The sequence below is a fragment of the Ictidomys tridecemlineatus genome, chromosome 7 (genome assembly GCF_052094955.1).
Source record: "Ictidomys tridecemlineatus isolate mIctTri1 chromosome 7, mIctTri1.hap1, whole genome shotgun sequence".
Classification (NCBI taxonomy): Eukaryota; Metazoa; Chordata; class Mammalia; order Rodentia; family Sciuridae; genus Ictidomys; species Ictidomys tridecemlineatus.
The window spans coordinates 99,363,300-99,385,875 of NC_135483.1; the positions used below are offsets into that span (position 1 = coordinate 99,363,300).

General features: G+C 35.9%; 1 protein-coding gene across 1 annotated transcript in view; it reads right to left on the reverse strand.

Moving 5' to 3' along the window:
- The window catches only part of Clasp1 (cytoplasmic linker associated protein 1), a 269,130-nt gene that overhangs the window by 74,379 nt on the left and 172,175 nt on the right, over positions 1 to 22,576 (reverse strand). The window contains exons 21-24 of the mRNA XM_040294156.2: positions 15,548 to 15,655; positions 12,874 to 12,900; positions 10,673 to 10,840; positions 4,417 to 4,524 (exon numbers count right to left, since the gene is read on the reverse strand). Coding sequence (XP_040150090.1) covers positions 4,417 to 4,524; positions 10,673 to 10,840; positions 12,874 to 12,900; positions 15,548 to 15,655 — 411 coding nt within the window. The remainder of the gene's footprint in view (positions 1 to 4,416; positions 4,525 to 10,672; positions 10,841 to 12,873; positions 12,901 to 15,547; positions 15,656 to 22,576) is intronic.

Below are 22,576 nucleotides of genomic sequence, written 5' to 3' on the forward strand. Positions count from 1 at the left end.
CCAGAGGAAAGGCAGGGACTGCTACCAACAAGGCTGCATTTTCTCATGAAAAGAAATGGTGCTGGATATGAATGGACAGTAAGCGGCAACCCCCAGACTACACGGGAGCTGCTGGCTCTCACACAGCTCTGAGACACACAGGCACAACAGAGGCACTCTTGCTGGTGCCTCCCACTATGGATGCATCCTCCAACTCGGACTCTAGGTTTAGATTCACGCTATGAAGCCTCTATCAGCCAGTATGGAAATGTGTCAAATGAAGCACATCAGGAGTCTCCGAGTACCGTCTAAACCCCCGAGTGGATAGCAGGAAGATGGATTTTTAACTCAGCTCACGAGATGTGTCATCAGTATGTGATGCATATGCCACCATGCTCCAAAAACAAAGGCAGGGAGTTCATAATGTTACTTCAACAGAAACTGAATGAAATCACAGGAAGGGGGTTCAACAACTGGAATTCCATTTTCCCTGGTCAAAATGTTTGTTGTTCTGTTGCACAAATGTCCTAGTTAATGTACTTGTTTAACTGCTAGAAATTCTGTGGTATTTAAGTTTAATGACCTTCCTTGGAAAGGCAGTTGCAGTACTCTGTTTCTGAGCACTGGCTTGGAAATACAACCTTTAAGTCCTGGTTTGATCATAGCTAGCTGTAGCACCTCAGACAATATACTAAACCTCTTTGGGTCTCAGTTTCTTCATCTGTAAAATGGTGCCAATAATAGTACCTACCTCCTGGTTGTTACCGAGAAGATAACAGAAATCACACATAAAGCACTTAGTTAAAACCATGCCAGGCACAGAGTCGACAGTAGTGGTCACATTAATTAGTAATGGTGGTAGCAGTAACTGTTAAGAATCAACTCCTCAACTCCAATGTACATTCAGAAATAAGAATATTATCAGCAAGTAATCATAGTAAATATATTAATTAACCAACCCGAAGAAATAAATACTAAACTCTGTCCTCGTGAGGAAAGAGAATAGCTTTTAGAAATAATTATGAAATAAGAGACTTGGTTCAAAACACTAATGTATTTGATTATAGTTCCATGCAATATATGGTCCTGCATTTATCTCAAGAAAAGAACCCAAAGATAAAATGCTTCCATTCCTTAGTCTGAAAAAAGTGATGATGATTAGACCATATAAGTTAATAGATTTTACAAGGTCATACTGAGGAGTTACCTTTCATCCACATTACTATTCTGTATACATTAACACATTTAGTCATAAAATATCAAAACCTCAGATTCTTCCACTATTTTTTAAAGCTCATGTTACTTTATAAGAATGCACGCATCTGTGGTATATGTGGTAGCAATTATAAGCAAAGGTTATTTGGTCAACAAAATTTTACCAGCTTACAAAAAGAATATCCTTCCTTTCTCAATATTCACAGAAGTAAAAATAAATAGGCAACCTCTAAAATATAATAAACTTACCACTTTCCTAAATATGGAAGTTGGTAAAATGTTTTGTTAAGACTGAAACAAACCACACATCTATCATACTAATATATCAGTACTGTATTTTGATAAGTTAAATTGGAAATGGCAACATCTGATCTGTAGTTTCCTAAGTAGTCCTTTGCTTCTATTTCAACAGAATATTCTATAATAAATTTGTTGTGCAATGCATTCTGTCATGTTTACAGTGAACACCCAACGACATCATCCAAGATGGACCCACTTACGTACAAAGCCTGATTTACAGCAGGGTTCTAGAGTCCTTTATTTCATTCAACGATTATCACTGTAACCATTATTCATACACATTCATAGCAGTAAGATGCTTTAACAATCATGCAAACTTAAAACAATGTATACAGCCAGCCCTCTATTCACCAGTTCCACATCTGTGGACTCAACCAACTACAGGTGAGGGAAGAAAAAAAATGTCTGTCCTAAACACGAACAGACCTTTTTGCTTGTCATTATTCTCTAAGCAATATAACAATCATTTATAGAGCATTTACTTTGTATTAGGTATCAGAAATAACTTAGAGAAGATTTAAAGGGGGATGTGTAGATTATTAGCAAATACTATGCCATTTTATATAAGGGACTTGAGCATCTGCGGATTTTTAAAATATTTATTTATTTATGGTACTGAGGATGGAACCCAGCGGCACTTTACTCCTAAGTAAAAAAAAAAAAAAAATTATTTTTAAACAGGACCTTCCTAAATTGCTGAGGGTCTCGCTAAATTGTTGAGGCTGGCCTCAAACGTGCCATCCTCCTACTTCAGATATTGAGTTGCTGGGGTTACAGGCATGTGCCACCAGGCCTGACTAGCATCTCTGGATTTGGTATCAGCATGGGGTACTGAAATTAATACCCTGGGGACATGAGGAATGAATGTATTCACTGAAACATAACTATTCATTACCTTTTTTCCTTTATGAAGGGTTTTCCATGTAAGTTGATCTAAAGGGGCATTGACAAATCTAATTTCCAACAGCAGTAGGAAGTGGTTATTAAAAATGAATGAATAAAAGAATGAACTTCAGAGAATGTGCAATAAGTTACCTTGGGGACAACCTTTTGGAATGTGTCTCTGTATTCTCAGGTCCTAAGCCTGGAAGTCGCTAACCCAGAAACAGCTGTTGAGCACTTTCTACTGTGCCGAGCTCTCAGGCCTTACAAAATCATTTCATATATTTTTGAGGAACAAAACGAGTTATCAAAAGTACTTTCAAATAAGGCAGGTTTGAAGTCAAACCTGGATTCAAATGCTGGCTCTAGCCACTGTGTGGCCTGGAGAATAGTAACACCTATCCCAGAGGGTGACCAGAACCACAAGGTGTTATGCCTGTTGACTGCTCTGAATGGCACAGGAACACATGGGATATTGTTGCATGAGTTTAACTCAACGGAGGGAAAGGCTTGGTATAAAAATTTAGCTTAAGAGACATTCCCTATTGCTCAAACCACACAAAAAATATGAGCTGATGCTAATATATTTCAACATTTTGTGTTATCATCAAGACAGTCAAGCAGATCTGCTTACCCAAAGAGTGAAAGACAGATGCCATTACTGAGTTATTCAGTGTTCAACGGGAGTTCAAGAATGCAGCATGCCTTGCCTGGTCCACAGACCACATGCCAGATTACAAAGGTTGCTTCCACAGATAATATTAAAAATATCAGCACATGTATAAAATAAAATTGCTTAATTGCTTCTAAAAGACAATATAACCAATAGAACAGAGTGAATTATTTATCTACAGATTATCTGGAAGGTCAAATAGTAGGCAAGGATGCATAGATACAGCCTTAATTTACAAGGAAAAATCACCAGTTCATTCAGAAGAAAAAAATCATTGCCACCCCTGTCTCACTGAGAATTCTGCTCTAATGCTTCAGGTTTCTATGGAATACCTGACTTGCTCTAGGTAAAGGTGCCCCACTCAGGGGCTCCTGCTAACCATGTAGAATCACTATGTCAAGGGAATCATCTTCTAGCCGACTAGAGTGGTGGCATCTATGACTTGCTCTTTTTCAGAACCTCATATATCTAGACTTTGATTACTGACACTGATTAGGGACAAAAGACATCAGAAGAAGTACACAATGTTAGCAGGAGACAGAGGCAAATATAAAGACCTTATGCTTTTGATTTAACATCCCTCTACTAGAGTGACCCTTAACAAATTTTTTAAAATCAGTTGCATAATCCTATAGTCAAAATCACAAACTGCTGGAGTCCGTGCTTCACGTAATCATTTTAGGTCTAGGTCTAATTATTACAAAATGCTTTCTACTATGTTCATCAAGGGGGAAATATACAGCATTCAACATGCCAAAGAACTAAAAAATAATTACTGAAGAATATGAAATATTCCTTTTCATAAAATATGTGTTGATCAGATTTCTTTGGGAATTCCATAAATTGTACTAGGATAAAATGATATATTACATGCCTATTTTAGAGAAAGGTAAGACTATTAAAACTAAAAAGGAAACTCATCTAGTTTTCTAAATGTTATCGTGGCTATACTTTTTTTCCTCGAACTACATTATATATAAATTGATGTCTAGTAAAACTGAAGGCAAATTGTAGAAATTTAATGACTAAGGATCAACTTTAGGTTAACTTTACTTTCAAGCAGTGATTAACTTGAGTTTTTTGCCTCATGTTGGAAATCACCACATGGAGGGGCTTGCCTGGTAGCAAGTGATTATAATGACAACAGTAGAGTGAAGTGGTGCTTTTTTCCTCTAGTATGTGAAAACTGGGAGTTGCTGAAATCCAAGCATGCAGAGGGGAAAACAAAGGGTGACTAAGGAAGAGGAAAGAGAAGAAAGGATCACAGGACAGCAGGAAAGCAGGTCATTCCACCCAGCGGTGTCTCGGACAAGCATCGGGAGCAGGGAGAGGAACCTGCTCCTGGGGCAGCGCCTCCGTGTACTCACCGAGTGGAGGGAAGCCCCGAGCGGGGCTTGTATCTCGGCTGCTCTCACGGCTGGTATCGCGGCTGCACCCCTGACTCATGCTGGGTCGAGGGATACGGCTGCTCCGTGCTAGCGTGCAGCATGAGGGGTTTCAGAGAAGGTGAACAAGTTTAATGAAGACAGAAAACTCACAAAACGTCAGTCACATTTGGTTAATGTAATTATGACATTGTCCACCCTGGGAGTCCGGGACTGGGTCATCTATCCGCGCTGAGGTCTGACTGTTGTACCAACAGAGGGGAGTCTGGATAAATGTGATTACGCTCAGTGCCTCAGAAAGCTGGGAACTTTGTGTGAAGGTAGAATTACACCTAAAGGTAAGACGAAAAGAAACCTTTCGAAAGAACAAACTGGCTTCCTAAAGCACAAGATCAAAAGCTTTTGGTTTTTATGGCTTTGACAAACTTCGACAAGAGGACAAATCACCAAAGTTGTTTTCATAGGTATCTGGTTCTTAAAAGACAATTCAATTTGGATTAATAATCACTGAAATCCACAAACTCACCCAATTAAAAGAAAGAAGGCTAGCCTCTCTGAGGCCTTCTTTAAACAAGAAGCCTTAAAAGGCTGGTATAACTGGAGAGACAGCCAACTTGAGTAAGAGTGTAAGTGCTTCAGACATACTTAATGACCTAAGCCAACAGAAGTAAAGAGTTGGGACTTCTATCTTTTCATTTTCTGATGCCAACATTTTAAATGTGCTGCTTCTACAGAAATCCAAATGGAGTTGCCTGCAGTCCCTTCTAAGCACCTCCACCGATCCAGTGGTCTTACACACCAAGCCTACACCAAGTGGACTGATAATCTCAGTATTCAGGTGAAAGATCCCTCCACTGATCTGAGGCCAGCTAACTATGATTATGTACAAATAAAGTTTATTATTCTCATGTTTTAAACACTGAGATTATAAGACATATTATCATGCATTGGCTAAGGTCTAATAATAATATGGCTGAAGCTCAGAAAGACCATGATACCCTTGTTTCTCAATTTAATCTGTGAAGACAGAAATAAATTACTGACAAAATATTCCAAAACAACATCACATACTGATATGTGTAGGTGGAATGCCTAACATACCAGCTTACAAAGACTACATATTTCCATCTAGTGAGCTCCGTCACTTCCAGACTGCACAAAAATGGCTTTCCTGGAGGTTTTGGAAACTGTAAACTTGACCCACAAATGTAAAATCAAATACATTATCTAGACTGCAATGAGTACACCCTATTATTTTAGAGCCAAGATTTATTGTACAAACTATAACAAGAATGTACTACTAACCAGAATCTTGAAACTTACTGAAGTTTTGTGAAGTATATGGAAGTGAAAAATGAAGTCAAATTCCTCTTGTGCTCAGCTGCTCAGTGCGTGGTTGAAAAGACCCTGAAGGTTTGTAAACGACATCCAAATGCTTAGTACTACTCAGAGAAGGAAAGGTCTGGCACATGAATGCAATCTGAGCAATTAGGCAAACAGAGTGTCACTGGAATTTCACTAGAAATCCCTAAAAACTCTCCTCAATTTTGTCAGAGTGACATGGAACCCCAAATTTTCACTCCATGTAGTAGTGACTATTTAATCAACAATTCTTGATTATATTCTAAATAGCTCCTGCAAGGAGGCAAAAGCACTAGGTGCCAAATTAAATCCTTTAAAAAAAACTAAAGGGACTGGGGCTAGGGCTGGGGCTCTGAGGTAGCGCACTTGCCTGGCATGCGTGAGGCACTGGGTTCGATTCTCAGCACCATCTACCAACCCAACTAATAGAGAAATTTCCTAAAATGTACAAAGCAATACTGCTAATGACCAACCTATATCTGAGTTATGAAGAGACCTCTTCGGGTCCAAGCTAACTTACTGATCCAGCCACATGTCCTCTCTAGGTCTCAGCCTCCCCTTACAAAAATAAGATAAGAAAGAATCCCATCATTTAACAAAAGAGAGCTATGAGATAATGCATATATGTATATAACTTCTGAGTTTTGTGCTGAGTGGCATATATGAAAATCTTGTCTTCATCTACCATCCACTCCAAACAGATATTCAAACAGAAATAAAAACAGTATTCAGCCAGGCATGGTGGTACATGCCTATAATCCCAGTGGTTTGGGAGGCTGACGCAGGAGGATCCTGAGTTCAAAGCCAGACTTGGCAAAAGTAAGATGCTAAGCAACTTAGAGAAACCTTGTTTCTAAATAAAATACAAAATAGGGCTGGGGATGTGGCTCAAAGTGCCCTTGAGTTCAATTCCCGGTAACACTCCTACCGCCCCCCACACAAAAATACAATATTCATAGTTTTGATTGTAAAAGCATGCTTAGTTGAGCATTTCATAACTGTTTCTTCTTTTTTAATTTTTTAAAATTATTTTTTAGTTGTAGTTGAACACAATACCTTTATTTATTTATTTTTATGTGGTGCTGAGGATTGAACCCAGCGCTTCGCACTTGCTAGGTGAGCGCTCTACTGCTGAGCTACAACCCCAGCCCCTCTCAACTGTTTCTTCTTAACATGCTTGATAACTTCTATATTTTTTACCCAGATCCCAACCCTTTCCTTGAGTTCATATATATGCTACAACAGTGGGAAATAAAAGTTCTCTCTTTCTCAAATACTGAGAAGCCTTGAAATGCTCCTTGACTGGTTTTCATTTCCTGATCCTCTACCCCTACCTTCACTCTCTCTGGTGTGAATCTGGTTTATAAAGACAGTAAAGAGAATCAATAGGGATAAACAGATGGGATCTGAAATAACTACACATGTAAACTTAACAAGGCCCACCTTCCTGTTATCTAACCCAGAGTTCACACACCTGCTTGGGTTGACAGGCTCCTCTGTCATATGGCAAGTAGTAGCTTGGAGAATTCTGTTTATAATTTGTGGAAGTGTGCCCAGAGTTGCCCCAAACCTCATTAAAGTACATCTGATAGTGACTCCAATTGTTTGAATGTTTTAAATCACAAGAGGAAAAACACCCACCAACTTGTAACTATTTCCAGAACCTAATAATCTACAAGGAGGATTTAAAATAAATAAATAAATAAATTATTTTTACAGACTCACAATAAAGTGACCAAAAAAAAAAAAGATCAATAATAAGTATCTAAACTGAACATTCTATGTTCTATGTAAGAATAAAATATGGAGAAGGTACAAGAGAAAGAAACAAGGAAAGCATACTTGCCACTTGAACTTTCTAAAAGCAGTATTCCCAGGTTGCTCTTCAGTCTTTTGCTTACATAAATATGCTAAGAGGCCTTAAAAAAATCACTCGCTTGGTTTTCACTTCCTGATACTCTACCCTACCCTTCACAGTGTTTTAATGGTAATTCTGACTTTTAGCTTCCAAGGAAGGATCCAACAAGAACTCATACCCAAAGCCTAAGTATAAAAGGATTAATGAAAAGTACTAGAAGTTAAACACTTGAAACATCTCAAGGTCTACGTATTTTCATGTCACAATTGTCTAATTTCTTAGTTGAAATAAATTATTTTTAAATTCCTGCAATATATTTTTAATCAGAAAATCTTAAGATACTTTAAATAAATATCCATAGAATGTAAGCTATAAAAATGCCAAGTGTGCCTTTTATAGCCTTTATAATAGATAAACAGGAAACAAAGGCAAGCAGCCAGATAAAATTGCTATAGGTGCTGGCTAGTCATGCCGTTTTATGATCTGTAAAGTCTTCACTGTCTTTAAAACACACAAAAATGAAACAATTTACAAATGTATTTTATCACTGATTAGGAGCTTATGAAGAAATAACCTGCCAAGAGAATAGAAGGATTTATTTTGTTTCTTGGTTATCCAACAGGAATTATGCTTAAGAAATCTTAAATGCCAAAAAAGAACCTTGGCATCAGTTTTAAAACAAATAAGAAAAAAATGTTAGTTAAGAAATACATTTTTAAACAAAAAAAGGTACAATCGAACCAAACATAATTTGTAGAGAATTAGAAATCATTATCATTGCAATTCTAAGCTAGTTTAGATATCATTAAAATTGTTGAATTAATTGTTTTGGAGATTGTAAAAAAAAAATTCTTAAAATATCCCTCTTTTTTGAGTATTTGTATTTAAAATTGCTATACAACAAACCAAATGTTTAGACACACACACGTATCCAGTATACACTAAATGATCACAAAGATAAATAATCTATTGCTGAAAAATGCTAATATATCTGCTACCCTATAAATAGAATCTTTAAACAGTACTATAGGAATAAGCAGACAGATGTATTTTGTTCAGATATTTCTTTATATATGTGTATTCTCAATGTGAAAAAATTTAAATAAAATATCTTCTTTAACCAGAACAGTATGTAAGACCTCAAAGCTTCATTGTTCACTAATCCTCTTAATCAGTATCAAGGAAACAACTTCAAAATAATACTTTAAATAACAGCTCTGTGGAAGAGACAAAGCTCCTTTTTAATTCTACTGATGTTTATTAATACTGCTTTTAAGAGTTTATAAAATGTTGTCTTCTCCACTATTCACAACATAAAAATCATAGTAAGACCTTGGAATATCAGATCTTAGAGTTATGTTGGAAGCTGGATTACTTCCTAATTTCAAGAAAATAAAAATAGCACCTTTAATAATTAAACACAAAACGAAAAGTTCCTAAGCAAAAAAGAATTTTTAAAACAACAATACTAGTATGGCTTGCACCCAGACATTTTTTAAACTTCAGCAATTAGAACTGCTGAAATCTCACCTAGATTTAAAATCAAATGTATTTTCCAAACCAAATTAGATCTGAACACTGATATATTGCATCATCATATGAGAAATTGAAGTATTCTAGCTTTGACCTTTTCTCTGGTTGCAGACATATCAATACCCAAATTTGTCAGCTCAGAGATGATGCTCTGTCATGCCCACAGAAGTCAGCATCATGGAGAATTAAAGAAACCACTAAATACTTTTGCCTTGCTTGGAAATAGGAGTTCAAACCAAACTCTATGTGTTCTTAGATATTTGTCCCTGCCTTCTCGTAGCTCAGAGGGCCTCCTGGGGTCTTTGTGAGCTGAACCCCACCGGTCCTTCTGTCCTCCAGTTCCACACCCCTTGGCTATAGTCAAATGAATTGCTCAGGGGTCCCCCTTCTGCCCACTTTTGCATCTCTCTCCCCTTAGAACTCTTTCCCCTATCCTCCCTCCCCTGTTAACACTGTACTTCACAATAGGACTTATTCTGGGAAGCCTCCCTTAACAGGAAACCTAGGAGGTCTGGGGTAGACAAAGGCTAAGACATCCCATTTTATAGACCCAGAATAAATAGTCTTAGTATTTACCATACAGTTTTGCATTTCCACCTCTTACCAATATATATCAAAGACTCTAGTCGGAATCTAAATCTAGTTCATTTATCTTCTAATTATCAGATCTAATGAAGTTCCCAGTACATTACAATAAATATTCAAGACAAAATTATTGAGAAGATAAATGAATAAATGTGAAAGATAAGCCAACAGGACTTAAGGATACGATACTCTGGTTTTATAGTAACAGATTTTTACTTTAGAAAGCAGATATTGATGTGATAAAAAGTATAAATTTAAAATTTTTTGTATTCTATCACAAAAGACTTCTAATTTTATATAAAAATGTAACACAGAAATTAAATTTTAGTAGAATAAAAGATCTTTAAGTGCAGAAATAATTCATAGGATTCATATAGAATTACAGAAACTAAATACTACAACACAAAAATAAATATTATCTTCATCAATTCCTTTTAGGTTTCAACAAAATCATGTCAAAAGTAACTATTCCTATTCCTTGACCACAGGTTTCACCAAATTAAAGATAAAAATCAAAATAAATAGGGACCCTAAAAATTGGCTTTGAAAGTCAATATAGGTCAATGGCTATTTAGTGTGAAATTAGTGAAAAGAGGGAAAACCTCTGCCTACTTCCCCAATTCCAATGGTTTGCAAAATGACATAAAACACGAATCTATAATGATGAAATTCTTTCACATCAATTTGAACAGTAACTCCCACAGAGATTTTTGGTTTTGACACTTCAATGTGTCATAACCTGGATAAAGCACAAATCAAAATGTCTTTTCAACACAGCCAAAATAATAACTTCAGTTAAAAAATAGATCTCTATTTCTTACATTAGACACAGTTATTAGATTACAATAAAAATTGTGACCAAACTGGAAATGGTGTTCCAAGGTATTTGAGGATCCTTACCTAATCCTATTCGGTTTGGACTTGTTTCTCGGCTACACCCCTGACTCCTGGGAATCTTGCTTCGTTTTTCTGAAGATGGTGTCACAGGTGGGCCTCTCGAAGAACCACCAGCAAGTCCACCATAGCCACTTCCCAACAATTTCCCGGGGGAACTCGACCGACTGCCAGCTAAAAATGAAGCAACACAGAAATGAATGATGGATGTAAATTGACTAATAGATTACAACAATTTCAAAATCAAGTTTTTATATATCAACTTTGATTAAATATGAAAAGAATTTTATATAAAATAGATTTTGTTGGTGATAGTACTACTTTTTAAGAAATGTATGCACATAAAAGAATATCATAAAAAGATCACATCCATGCTTAGAAGAGTTACTGGTGGAATTCTACAAAGTTGCACAATTTCTGACTCAAAAACTGAAGGCAAATGTTTGGCAAATGTTCTACCCCTGAACTATATCCCCTGTCCCTATCATTTGGGGTTTTTATTCTATCAGAGTATGTTAAAAATTTAAGTGTAATTACAAGAAGAGCAGAAATATAACTGTAATAGAAATCTGTTAAGCATTAATTAGGGAAAATGGATAAAAAAATTGCCATTAATTTAACAAATGGAAGAGGAAAAAAGGAGGAGAAATAATTAGAAACATGGGTTTAAAAACATTCACAAACATTTCAGTAATCATAACAAAGGTGGCCAGATTAAATTCATCTACTAAAAGACAGGGCTTCTTGAATTGATTTAAAAACAAACAAACAAAAAAACACATGCTGTTTTTTAAGAGTCAAATAACACATCTACAGAAAAACAAAGAAAAAACAGAATAAAGTACAGCATTTAAAAAGGATAGAGAAGGAGACTTAACACTGATTTAAAAAAAATAACTTTCTATGAAGGTCATAACCACAAATGTTCATGCTCCAAACAATATAGCTTTGAAATATAAAACATAAATAAGATTAAAATGTAGGGAAAAAGTCATAATTACTAACAATGTCAAGAAAGACTAACAACCCTCTCAGAAAAACTGACATAGCAAGCAGACATAATTCTATGTGTATGTGTTTTGAGTATATGTGTATATACAGGCACATGCTGCGTAACAATGTTTTGGTCAATGACAGATCAGAACAGTAGTCCTGTTTGATTATGTGGCCTGGTGATGTTGCCATCTCAATTTGTGTAAGCATACTCAGTGATATTCTCATATCAACAAAATCACCTAACAATGCACTGCTCAGAGTGTATCCTTATCTTTAAGCAACCCCACAACTGTGTGCGCGCACGTGCCACACACACACACACACACACACACACACACACACACACACACACCCCTCTCCTATATACACATTATCCCAGCAGATAAAACATATTCTTTTCACCTTTCTAGACATAAAACTAACTGCATACTAAGCCTCAATGCAAGTTTCAAAACAATCTGCAAAAGTGGAAATCACATAGACCATATTTCCTGGAAAATATGCAATACAACTGGAAATTAAAAGCAACATGGTAATTTTTATTAATAGCTAAGTAGCTAAATACCAACCTAACCATTTCCTGTAGGAAAAAATTATCTGTCAAACAGCAAAATTTTTAGCATTATACCAGTGTACACCCTAATGATCATTAACTTGGATCATGTCCTTAAGCAGAAAGGTAATAAAATTCTAAAATGCAAAGCACACATTATTTTGTATCAAAATAGAATGGTCTGAAGGGCGGGGTGGGGGTGGGTCCTTTGAAACAGTACTTACCTGGAAATTTTACACACAGACAACACGCAATATATATTTTTTAAATATATTAAAATTTATATTTCAAAAATTTACATTACATTTAGTAAAACTACTATCATTCATATGAATCAGCTGGGTGATTTTTGCAAAAAAAAAACTTTAAAATGATTTAACTACATGATTGTGAAAGTCACAAAAATCAATAATACACATTACCATGAAGAACTGACTCAGGACCTATTAATTTTGCCTATAAAATTTGAGCACATAAATAAACTGCTAAGCTATGTAAAAGAGGAAAAGAAATCCATTTCAAACTCTAGTATTTGAACATACAGAAAAATGCAGGAGATTAATTAAGCTCATAAAAAAGAAAAATTAATATTGTGCAAAGAACATGGGGTGAGGGAGAATGCAAAAAAACAAAAAAGGCAAGAAGAGATATGGCTTACCACCAGCAGGATTAGCAGATCTGGATCCTTGATTATGAGAGCAGACCAAAGGACAGGCAAAAGTGGATTAAAAGACAATAACACAATATAGCAGGTCAGCATGCAACACAACGCAAATGTCTCATCAACAAACACTTCAGCAAAATAGCTATTTTTCCTGGGACTAGTTCCTCCTCATCTACTTATGTACATATGTCTATTTTATACTCATCACACTATATTAGCATTTACTTCACATCTGTTCATAAAACATAAGTCTACAATGTGCCTGCCAGGCACAGTGTTAGGGTCAAGAGATGTGGAAAAGAATAAGATCAGCATCTCACCTTTCCAGAGAACATCTCCTCTCCAGGTCTAAGCAATATGAGGGAAGTGAGCATAATTTGCTCATTTGTGTATCACTATCATCTTCAACAGAGTAAGTATTCGACATGTATCGATGACTGGAAAGAAACTGCCACTGACTAATTTCACCTGAATGTTCTACCACTTTCTTTAATCTACAAATATTTAAAATATGCCAATTGTTAAGGGCTGTAAATCTAATATTAATAAAACGTACTTAGTATTAAACAGGAACCATCAATTCTGTTTTATATACATATGTACATATACATATAGGTGCATTTATGTCGATTTCTTATTGAAATAATTGCTAAAAGTATTTAATTTATACGCATAGGCTTACGGTGCAGGCTTAACCATATGCTGCTGTTTGGTGGTCTCCCTTCCTGTGGGTTAGTCAGGCAAGTAAAATAAAGCTAAAGAGGTTTAAAGTGGAGCCCTAGGGCCAGCTTCAGTATGTTGATAAGTATACAGAATTAAAAAGCTCTACCCCACTGAGTCTCTCTAGAGAAGGAATTTTGATCTTCACCACTCCCTAAGCACAAGTAACAAATGGATTCCTAAAACCTATACTAGGGAGAGAGGGATACAGTATTGACCTAGCTGAGGCAGGAACCCTGCAGAGGCCAATGCCAATGAACAGCAGACTAAAAGAAATGCTTACTACTGTTCAACCCTCATCTCTACAGAAGTAAATAACACTGCACAGTTAAAGGCAAAGATGGTTTTTATTAGACTAAATTTCTTTATATTGACCTTCATTACATTTCTGGTCAAGAAGAGTTATTCATAGTAAGATCTGACCAATGTTTATGAGGACATGGCTGGACATTCCAGGAATCACAAGAATTCAACCCAAGAATGAGTTGGGGTGCAGCCAGCTGCCAAGGCAGAAGCTTCTGGGTAATACCTACACCCAGATCTGAATGGAAAACCCAGAGAAGTAAGGCTTTCTTCGCTTAACAGAGTCTATTCTAGCCTTACAGTATTCCCCATAACAAAAATTCATCCCTAGATTTCTTTCCTAAGCCTCATAGTGGTCATGGATAAAGGCCACTTGATTCAGGCTGAAGCCAATATGGTTCTAATGCCTGTTTCTGTTTACTGAGTGTCTATCACAGGCTAGCTTCATATTTCTTAATAAATCCTCACAAAAGCCCCATGCGGGTGGGCTTTGTTTCGGCTCCATTTACAGACAGTGAAACAAAGGCTCACCAAGTTAAAAGATTCATCCAACAACCCACTGGAGCCAGGATATAAAGGAATCAGGTTTGTGTGACACTGAAGCACGTGTTTGTTGCATACTGTACTGCACCTTACCACAGATGTCAGAAAGATTCTGTAGCCTCACTAGAGGCAGCAATGGGACTGACCTTCCACTATTCTTGGCAAAAAGATCTAAACTTTTTAACATGAGGACTACAGTTGCCAAAAGGGACATGGAAAAGAATCTAAATTCATGGGATTATAATAGGCATTCTCAATACTAAGCAAGATCCCAAGGTTTGGTTGTAGTGAGTACCCCACAAGAGCTAGACAGCTCCTGGGGACAAGATGGTGATAGACTCATGCCAGCTAAAGAAGCTTAGCTAAGGGAATGTGAATATGTGCAGCTCCTGAGCACAGGAAGACCCTTTCTGCCCACACTCCCTTTGCCCTGGGGCACGCTCTTTGTGCACAGAGGCAGCAGACCACTCACACCTACATGGAACAGGAAGGTGAGACAGCAAGGTTGGATTCGGACACTGATCAGAATTAATCCATTCCAGCTACACTGCTTTCCTAGCTGAGCTCTCAAATGAACTGACTTCACATATACAGAAAAGCAATCATGGAAGCGAGCAGGGGCAGCTAGGCAAAGCAAGAGCCTACACTGGTGAGAAGACAGGTGCAGGATATAAATGTTAACACAAAGGGTTAAAGGGGGAGCATTTAATGGATTTACTTATTTACCCCTGGAAAAAACTCAGCATTCATTATTTCTGTACAGGTTCTGCCCTAAAATTACATCAGAAGGGTTCCTTGTCAATAACAAAAATGGGTCACAGAACAGATAGGTTTCAATTTGAGAGACTTCAGAATGGGAAGAGAGTATACTTTAATGCTTAAACAGCACAAGGTTTAAGTCACCTGGAAAGGACACCAGATTATGACTGGAATAATCCATTTTGTAATCTTACCAAGAAATAATGTGATTACCACAGTATCTTAGAGCCACAAAAGTGCATCTTTCCCTTGAAACCAGTTCAAATACTGTGAACTGCTCAACTGGAGAACATGCTGTTGAATGAAACTAAGGTTATCAAGAAGGAAACTAGGGTAATCTTACGCTGAGACTGTGAAACCACTTTAGCACGACTGCGGCCCCGACTGTCAGAAGGTGTAGAAGCAACATTGGTGGCACTCCCGGAGCTTTGTCTTCTTGTGCGGATGCGACCTGGAGGACATAGCAAAAACATGTTTCCGTAACATTTTCAGCAAGTATGACCTACTTGAGAAAAGAACCTACATCTCGAGCAAAGGGCACTGATGGAGTCAACTATGCAGGAAGCAGGGGCTTTTTTTGAACCAAGTCTCCCCCTCCAAATGAGATCTGATACCAGGATGATCAAGAATGACAGTTTTTAAAAAATTCTCCATAGGGCTTCTCTGATTTCAAGGGAGCACAAAATGCCTCTCCTGCCAATCCAATCAGAATTGGGTCTGACAAGGAAAACAGGAACTAATGTGAACTTCTTCTGCCTTCTTATATTGTTCAAAGTTTCATGTACCCCAGCATCTGGCAAAGCTTGCAGAAAAGAAATGCAGAAAAACAATCCCAAGGCCTGAGGGAGGCTTAAGAAAGAAAGGTAAGGAATAATAAAGAAAGCACAACATTAAAAAAAAAAAAAACCTGCAATCAATCACTTATAGTAGAAATTTAAGGAAAGATATACAAAAATTATAGAATCTACATGAGAATTAAGTTATATTGTTTACCCTATTAGAAACTATATGTCTAATTGGAATCTTCACAACATAAGAAGAAACTGTTGCCATTTTAAGATGGGAAAACAGAGAAACAAAGAAGATCTGTTTATGTCACACCACTGGTTTGGATACCTGTGCCTGGCAGGTCAGCTGGCCTATGAATGAGGTCCTTTGATTCTCCTAAGTCACCAAAGCAGTCGGACAAAATGAACATGGAGAAATTACTGAGTCTAATTTCTTATTTTAAATTACAAAAAGATTTTTAAACTGAACATGTAGCCCATTTGGCTTAAAAACAAAAACCCTCTTTGCTACCCCCTTAAATCTTATGTCTTCCTCCAACATTTGGTAACATGATCTTAAACAAACTCAAGTGTCCAGCATTTCCTTACGTTTCTTATTTTGTAAATAAATATACTTCCATAGCCAAGAAAATACATGGCACTGTTTTGAATAATTTAAAATTTAAATTGTAACACAAGTTATATTTTTCCCTAAAATGCACTGCTTTGCTCAATACTGTATTTGTGAGGACCCTAAGGGGATTTTTTCCATACCACTGACCAATACTCAGATTAAATTTACTTAACTCTTCTTATTGACTTACAATGCTACTTTTGTTGTCTTTTCCAAAGGTCTGACTCAATTTTTATAGACTCATCACAGGTGCTTTTTAAAAAATTCTACACAGTATATTTTATTAAATTATAATTTATAACTATTATTGACATATAAAAATGTAATTAATCATTATATTCTTATCTTAACCCTAGGAATGCTGTTAAACTTTTACCAATTCCACTGACTTGTATATAGACTATTTGGAGGTATCGAAACAGAATGTTATCTACAAATATGACGCCAACTGCTTCCCTTCAAATCATTTAAATTTTTTTGCCATTAATGGGCTGTCTTAGTCATGTATCACTATGCTAAATAAAAGCAGTGAGGGTAGACAGGCATTGGTGACTCAAAACCAGATTTAAAACCAATTCTGAGCCAGGCATGGTGGCATACTATAATGCCAGTGACTCAGGAGACAAGGGCAGGAGGATCACAAATTTGAGGACAGTCTTAACTTGGTAAGACCTTGACCCTGTCTCAAAAAAAAGAAAAAAGAAAGAAAAGTGAGGTGGTGGGGCTTGCTGGGGATATAGCTCAGTGGTAGAGCACCCCAATAGTATGAAAAAAAATATCTGGAATGTCACAGTATATATAATCTTAACAGGTTAAAAATATTCATTTCTATGCTAGTAGCTAAGAACTTTTGTCATAAATGTTCATTGAAGTTTCTGATGCTCTGCATCTTCTGAAATAAGAGCTTTTTACCTGAATGTGAACTAAACCTGGAATATACCATGTGGTCATGTCATACACACACACCACAGAGAACATGTGCATTGCACTCTAATGCTAAGGTTAAACCAGTGAGAGGAGTTCCTTCCTTTTCTGTTCTGACTTTTGCTTAAGATTGAAATGTTTCAACACCTAAGACAACTTGTATACATAACCATCTGAGTGAGCATGGTAAGTATCTTTTTTAAAAAAAAAAATTTTTCCACGTTAACTAATTGTACATATTTATGGAATAATTTGATACATTCATACAATGTGTAATGATCAAACTAAGGTAATTAGCATTTCTCTCCAATTAAACTTTAACCATTTCTTCACATTGGGAACCTCTGAACTCCTCTCTCTTAGGTCTTTCTAAAATGTATAACAAATTGTTAAACTATGGACTCCTTATTGTGCTGTAGAACACTAAAAATACTTCCTCTTATCTGGCTATGTTTGGTACCTGCTGCCCAATTTCTGCCTCTCCTCTCCCCATTTCTTTTTTGGGAGGTGTAGGGTAAGAGAGTTTTAACAGATTTTTTAAAAATTGCTTTTATTTTTTAAACGCATGACAGTGGAATACATCACAATTCTTATTACACATGTAAAAACATAATTTTTCATATCTGTATATAAATTATGTTCACACCAATTCATGTCTTCATATATGTACTTTGGATAATGATGTCCATCACATTCCACCATCATTGCTAACCCACTCCCATCCCCTCTTCTCTCCCCTCTGCCCTATCTAGAGTTCCTCTATTCCTCCCATGCTCCCTCTCCCTACAAGTTTTAACAGATTAAAGTACTTAATGTAGTCTTACAACTACTCAAATAATAAAATAGTTTTGGGTTTTCCTGAAATTTGTCTATAATTATTTTTTAAATTATCAAAATAAGTTGTCTCCTATTGATCCACATTTTCAACTACTTTATCTTCATAGTTTACTTGTACCTTTTTTCTGCTTCAATTGACGTTTCCCAAAGTTTGCAAATTTTATTAGTTTTCAAAGAATTGAATTTTATGTTTCTTAACCCTCGCTACTGAGTGTTTATTTTCTATTTTATTAGTTTTTACTCTTATCTTCATTATTTTCTTCCTACTCTTCTCTGGGTTGGCTTTGTTTGCTTTTCTAATAGACTGAAATTCAACTCCTAAATTAGTCTCTTCTAATATAAATTTAAGACTATGAATTTCCCTCTAAGCTTTGTTTTTGCTTCACCTCACAAAACCTGATAGGAGTTCAGCACATTGTCCTACATTTTAAAAATATACACTAAGAATTTCATTTGATAATATTTTGCTTTGGAAAAATGAATGGGATCATATTTCACACTTTGTATCATTAAAAACAGCAAATGGACCTAAGATTAAAATGCAAGGGCTGGGGCTGTAGCTCAGTGGTAGAGAGCTTGCCAAGCACATGTGAGGAACTGGGTTTGATCCTCAGCACTACATAAAAACAAATGAATTAAATAAAGGCATTGTGTCCATCTACAACTAAAAAAAATTTTTTTAAATGTGAAATTTGTGAAACCACAAATGTTCTAAAAGGACACATGGAAATACTTCTTTGTAACACAGTGAAAAACTTTCTATGATCTAAAAGAAGTAAAAAAAGACTGAGGGCTAAAGGTGTAGCTGAGTGGTAGAGCACTTGCTTAGCATGTGAAACCCCAGGATCGATCCCCAGTGGCGGGAATTAATAAATCAATAAATTACTTAATATTTTTTAAATCCAAGCATTTTAAAAAAAAGAAAACCATGAGCAAATTCAAGAAAAAGTGAAATTAGGAAAAACTTTTTGCAATTTGTATCACAAAGGGCTCATTTCCTTAATATATAAAGGGGTCCTAAGAATTAAGTCCTACAACCAGTGGCATGCTAGTTTAAGAATAAGTGGAGGGATGTCCTACTGATTTGCATTGTTTTCCAATTACCATGGTGCAACTATTGCCACCATGGTCCATTTGAGGATATGGAACGTGATTTTAGAAATCTTACAAAATTCCTAAAAATTTAACAACCGGCTGGCTTTTTTGAACTGCTACAAGCCAAGCTCCAGAATACCACTGCCATAGAAAAATGGGCAAAGACCAGGAATAGAGAATTAAAAGAAAATAAAAATGGCTCTAAATGTATGAAAAAGTGCTCAGATTCACTATAATAAGAAAAAACTTAAAGATGCCACTAAGAATATCAGTTATCACCTACCATACTGACAAAAACATCTAGAATTTGGTGACATTCTGGCATGTGGGGGAGCAGATACTCTACACTGATGAGAGTGAACATTAGAATAGCTCCCACAGAGAAATATTTGGCATCAGCTATCACAAAAGTACATACACACTTCTGACTTAACAACTCTTCTTTGGGTAATTTACCCACATGCAAAGTAATGGATATAAAGGTTAATCTTAGAAGCAGTGTTTGTGATAGGAAAACATCAGAAACAACCCAAATGCCCATCAATAGGGGAGTGGTTAAATAAACTCTGTCCATACAGTGGGATATAATGTCATAGTAACAATGAATGAGGAGGTCTTGATTCAACATGAAAAGACCTTAACGCCTAATAAGTGAAAATAAACAAGATGCAGAATAGTGTGTGTAAACACACTACAAAATTTTTTATATTTGCTATTATAAGCAAATATAAAAATATAAGAAACTTAGGGTAATAAGGAAATTAAGACAAGGGTTACATTGTTGTGGCCTGGGGAAAGAGGTAGAAAGTAAGCAAATGAAGGACGAAAACTGGGGAATCTTTTAACTGGGAATCTTTAGCCTTTTATGTTTTCTGAGTTTTAAAATGAGAATATATTACCTTTTCAAAACTCCATATTTTATAAATCTCCCACTGTATGCATGAATTTGCAAATACATATTAATACATTTTGAGGCTATTTTAATTAGGTTCATAGAAGTCTAGAACTATAATATCTTATTTATTAAAAGTTTTATTGGTACATTGTAATCCTCTTTAATAATGCTTTTTTTCCTTTTTGATCTACTAATAATTTCTCAATAGCTTTCTTCTATATACTTCCCAGTCCATCTGTAGTCTTTTTAATTTGGATTTGTCCCCTTACATATCATATAGCTAGATCTTTAACAACAACAAAGAGTCTAATCATCTTCTTCATTTAAATGAAGAGTCTGGTTCACTGGAGTTGACTTTTGCCAGTTTATATGTATGTTTTCTATTTGTCTTGATTTTTCATTTTCCTTTGTTTCATTCTTTTGTCTAGTTTTAAAAAGATGTCGTATACTTTCTTTAAAGTAGTACTCTTACAGTTGAAATAATATTATTTAAAATGCAGCTTCTGTTAATCATAATTTTGAGGGAATGTAGTAGTTTAAAGGGCTCGCTTCTTTTCAAAATCAAATCTTTTAAAGACAAATTTGAAAGCAGTTGTAAGAAATGAAAAGAGTTTCTATGTGATTGTTCCCTGTTTCTCTCAACGGTAACATGTTATAAAACTATAATAAAATAGAAAACAGGATGTGGACATGGATAAAATTCATTGATCTGATTCCAATTTTCCCAGTTTTATATATATCTCTCTTTAATTCTTCTGATTGCTTCCAATATCTTCTCTTTTGTCTCTGGTGCTCTTTAATTTCACTGTGGTATGTAGGTGAATTTTTTATTCTGCTTAGGATTTCTTGAATCTCTTGAATCTATGCTTAATAACTCCCACCAATTCTGTAAAATTCCCAACTGTTCTCTGTGTGAACACTGTCTCATTCTCAATTAGACACATTAAATTTCTTCATGTAAATTAAACTCTGCCATATTTTCCAACCTGTCTTATAAGCTGGACAATTTCTACCAAATTCATGAATTCTGTTTTCAGCTTCCATGATTCTGCTGTTCAATAGAACTGTTCAGTTTTTAATTTTAAACACTGGCTATAGTTTCATTTCTAGAAGTTCATTTGTTCTTTTTCAAAACTTGTTTGGTGATTCCTTACAGTCTTTTTACTCCATTTCTAAAATTTCTTTTTATTGTTTGAAATACTAATATACAAAATGATCTCTTTTTTGGGGGGACTTTATGAGAATTCTTTAAGATATAATTTGAAGCTGAATTCCATCAGAGAGGATCTATGCTTACTTCTGCTAGTGTTCATGTGGACACAAGTAATCCACAGCCACTTTAAAATGATTTACCCATTTGGCCTTTTTGGACCACAAAGGCAGTATAAATTCTGATCAGAAACTTGCAAGAAGGCTGCCTCATGGCTGCAAATTCTTAGTGGACCATTAGTACTTCCCCCCTCCAACCAATATAAAGCTAATATGGGCAAATTTCCCATTGTCCTCTGTCTTCTTTGGCTTAGAAAAGTTAATATCTTGTTCACTGATGATAATATAGTCTCTGATGGGCCTGTATTTACCTCTGTCTACATGTTGTATAGTTATCACAGCAAAGCCCAAGGGCCCCAGGGATTAGACAATAACTTAGCGTGGAAGCCAGCTTTGGCCATCACTTCTAGGGCTCCTGGGTTTGGAGCAGGGTGGCTTCACAACTTTTATTCCAAATCAGTGATGCCCAATTGGGAGGATCATTCGCCTACTAAATTCTCTTATTAAACTTGCTCGGAAATACAAATTTCTTTTTTACTTTTAAATACTTTAAATACAGTTATTTCATATTCCATCTAACAGATCCTTAAGTTTTAGGAGTTCATACTTTTCTTACTCTTTTTCTTTGTTCTCACATGTGATAAATATAATTTTGGATTATGAGCTGATATTTGGCTAATTTTAATGTGTGGAAACCCTGAGGAGTCAGATTTGAGAGTGGCTTCCTCTATGGAGGCTCAGCATTTGCTCCTGTCAGGTGCTTCTGGGGTCTACAGATGTCGATCACTTCCAATTGATTCATCAGTCCAGGGCTTCCCAGACACCACAGGTAATGGAGAGGGGGAGCAAAAACAACTTACTTGTTAAGTATGCAGCTCAGTTATAAATTATTATGGAAGGTTGTTTTCTCCTGCGTCTAGGACAATGTCAAGACAGACATCATGGCACTAT